At 47.2% G+C, this 2037-nt stretch overlaps 1 protein-coding gene across 1 annotated transcript in view; it reads right to left on the bottom strand.

The window, feature by feature from the left end:
* Positions 1–1739, bottom strand: part of LOC307245800 (ras-related protein Rab-37-like) — a gene marked incomplete at both ends in the record, with an annotated part of 8539 nt that extends 6800 nt beyond the window's left edge. Inside the window, one exon of the mRNA XM_080021478.1 lies at positions 1581–1739. Coding sequence (XP_079877604.1) covers positions 1581–1739 — 159 coding nt within the window. The remainder of the gene's footprint in view (positions 1–1580) is intronic.
* Positions 1740–2037: the final 298 nt, after the last annotated feature.

A 2037-nucleotide genomic window follows, 5' to 3' on the forward strand; every position in this document is an offset into this window, starting at 1 on the left:
AATATGCAAACCCAGATGAACGACCGTGGAAACAAGTAAACAGTGAGGAGGGATTGAATTCCTCCTCTCCATCTCTGAACAGATAGTATGTTACGCTGCAGAGTGGCACTCCACGGGTTAACCAGGGACATCAACCCTACAACTGGGTGGAAGAAGATTATTTCCGCTTCCGAGACCATATTAAATTAATCTGACAGCTGACGCCCGCTCACAAATACGCGTGTGTGTGTGCGCGTGCATGTACTATATTAACAGAATGTGTGTGCAGTGCGTGGTGATCCATACAAAGTAGCTTGATAGACGAGTACCAAACTGCGGGGGGGGGGGGGGGGATGGATGGAAAAATAGAAGAGAGTGAGAGAAGCCGGACCGTGGTACATGGTGAAAAAAGGGGTTGAACTCAAACGGGCGGATTGCCCAGATTGGCCGGGGAAAGTGCTCATCCGCAAGTTCTTTTTACACACAGCTTGTACCATTGTTATTCTGAAACAAGCACCCGCTCCCTTCTCGCTTGCTGCACACACACATAGACAGACGCAGACACAGAGACAGACACACCCACCCACCCACCCACCCAAGCATTGCACACGCACCCACACACACACACACGCACGCACGCACGCACACACACGCACACAGGAAAGGAGAGCGTGCACCAGGGGGAGAGTCAGAACTACAGGGATAGACACAACTCAAACACCAAAAGGCTGTTTGAAGTGCATGTTGTCATTAGAACAGAGGAGTCACATCCCACAGCTCCATTAGTCACTGAGCCCACTTCTTCCTCACCACACTGGTGGCACTAAGCCTCTCAGCAACAGATTGACAGGCTGGTCTTGGCCTAATTGACAGCCCCCCCCCCCCCCCCCATTGACAGAAAAATAATCTCTTAACTTATCCCTTATCTAAGACGAGTGCTGCTGCTGCTGAGGGAAGAAATCCGGGCATTACAGTACAAAGCAGTGGTGCTGGCAAAACGCAATGAGCAGCAACCTTGAGACGGAGCTGGAAAGCCTCAACCCAAGTTAAGCAAGTACGCATACAGTGAACTGGGACGGACATTAGAGGCAGACATTATGTCTAATGTTTTTATGAAATGCATTTTGCGAGTTTGCCCTTTTATTGATTATTATTATTATTATTATTATTATTATTATTATTACTAATATTATTATTATTATGTTTTCTATTAATGTAAAGCACTTTCAGTAGCATTGTGTGTATTAAAGGTGCTATACAAATCAAGGTTATAATAATAATAATAATAATAATAATAATAATAAGAATAATAATAATAATATTAGACTGTTATCTATCAATGTAAAGCATTTTGATTTGCATGTTTCGTATGAAAGGTGCTGCCAGAAATAATGACGAGAAGTACAACAATAAATAAATAAATCACAATCATAATAATAATCATCATCGTAACCCTAATCCTAATAATAAAAATGAGGATGAAAATAAGATCAAACCAACCAAATTTAAGGAGTAAAATAAAAAATCGATGTCATAGTAGTACAACGGGAAACTCCAGGACACCGCATTCCAGGACATGCCCCAGCCCCGGTGATCCAAACCTTGTGCGTCAGGTCCTCGTCGTACGAGGCGGCGGCCGGGGGGTCGGGCTGGCTGCCGCCGGGGGTCTCGGCGGCGCCGTGGTTCTCGCCGGGCTGGATCTCGGGGTAGGCGGTGGTGTAGTACGCCGAGATGGGCTCCATGGACTCCATCCTCTCCATGGCTGCCGTGGCCTCGTTTCCAACTTGAGGAACGGTAACTGCACGAACAAGTCCGTGTCTCTTCGGCCAAGGAATCTCTCTCTCTCGAGCTGAAGATCGTGCTCCTTTCCTCGCTCTCTCTCTTTTATTCCTCTGCCTCTTTTTGGGGGATGGGGGGGGGGGGTTATAATGATCGGACACAAATTTTGGGTTCCTGAGCCAGTGACAGTCTCCTCCGGTTGTCCACGCCGAAATCGTGCCTCGTAACCGCACAGTTGTTGTTTTTTGTTTGGTTCCCCCCCCCCCCCCCCCCCCCCTC

Source organism: Zeus faber (genome assembly GCF_960531495.2).
Source record: "Zeus faber genome assembly, chromosome: 20".
In the NCBI taxonomy this organism is placed as follows: domain Eukaryota; kingdom Metazoa; phylum Chordata; class Actinopteri; order Zeiformes; family Zeidae; genus Zeus; species Zeus faber.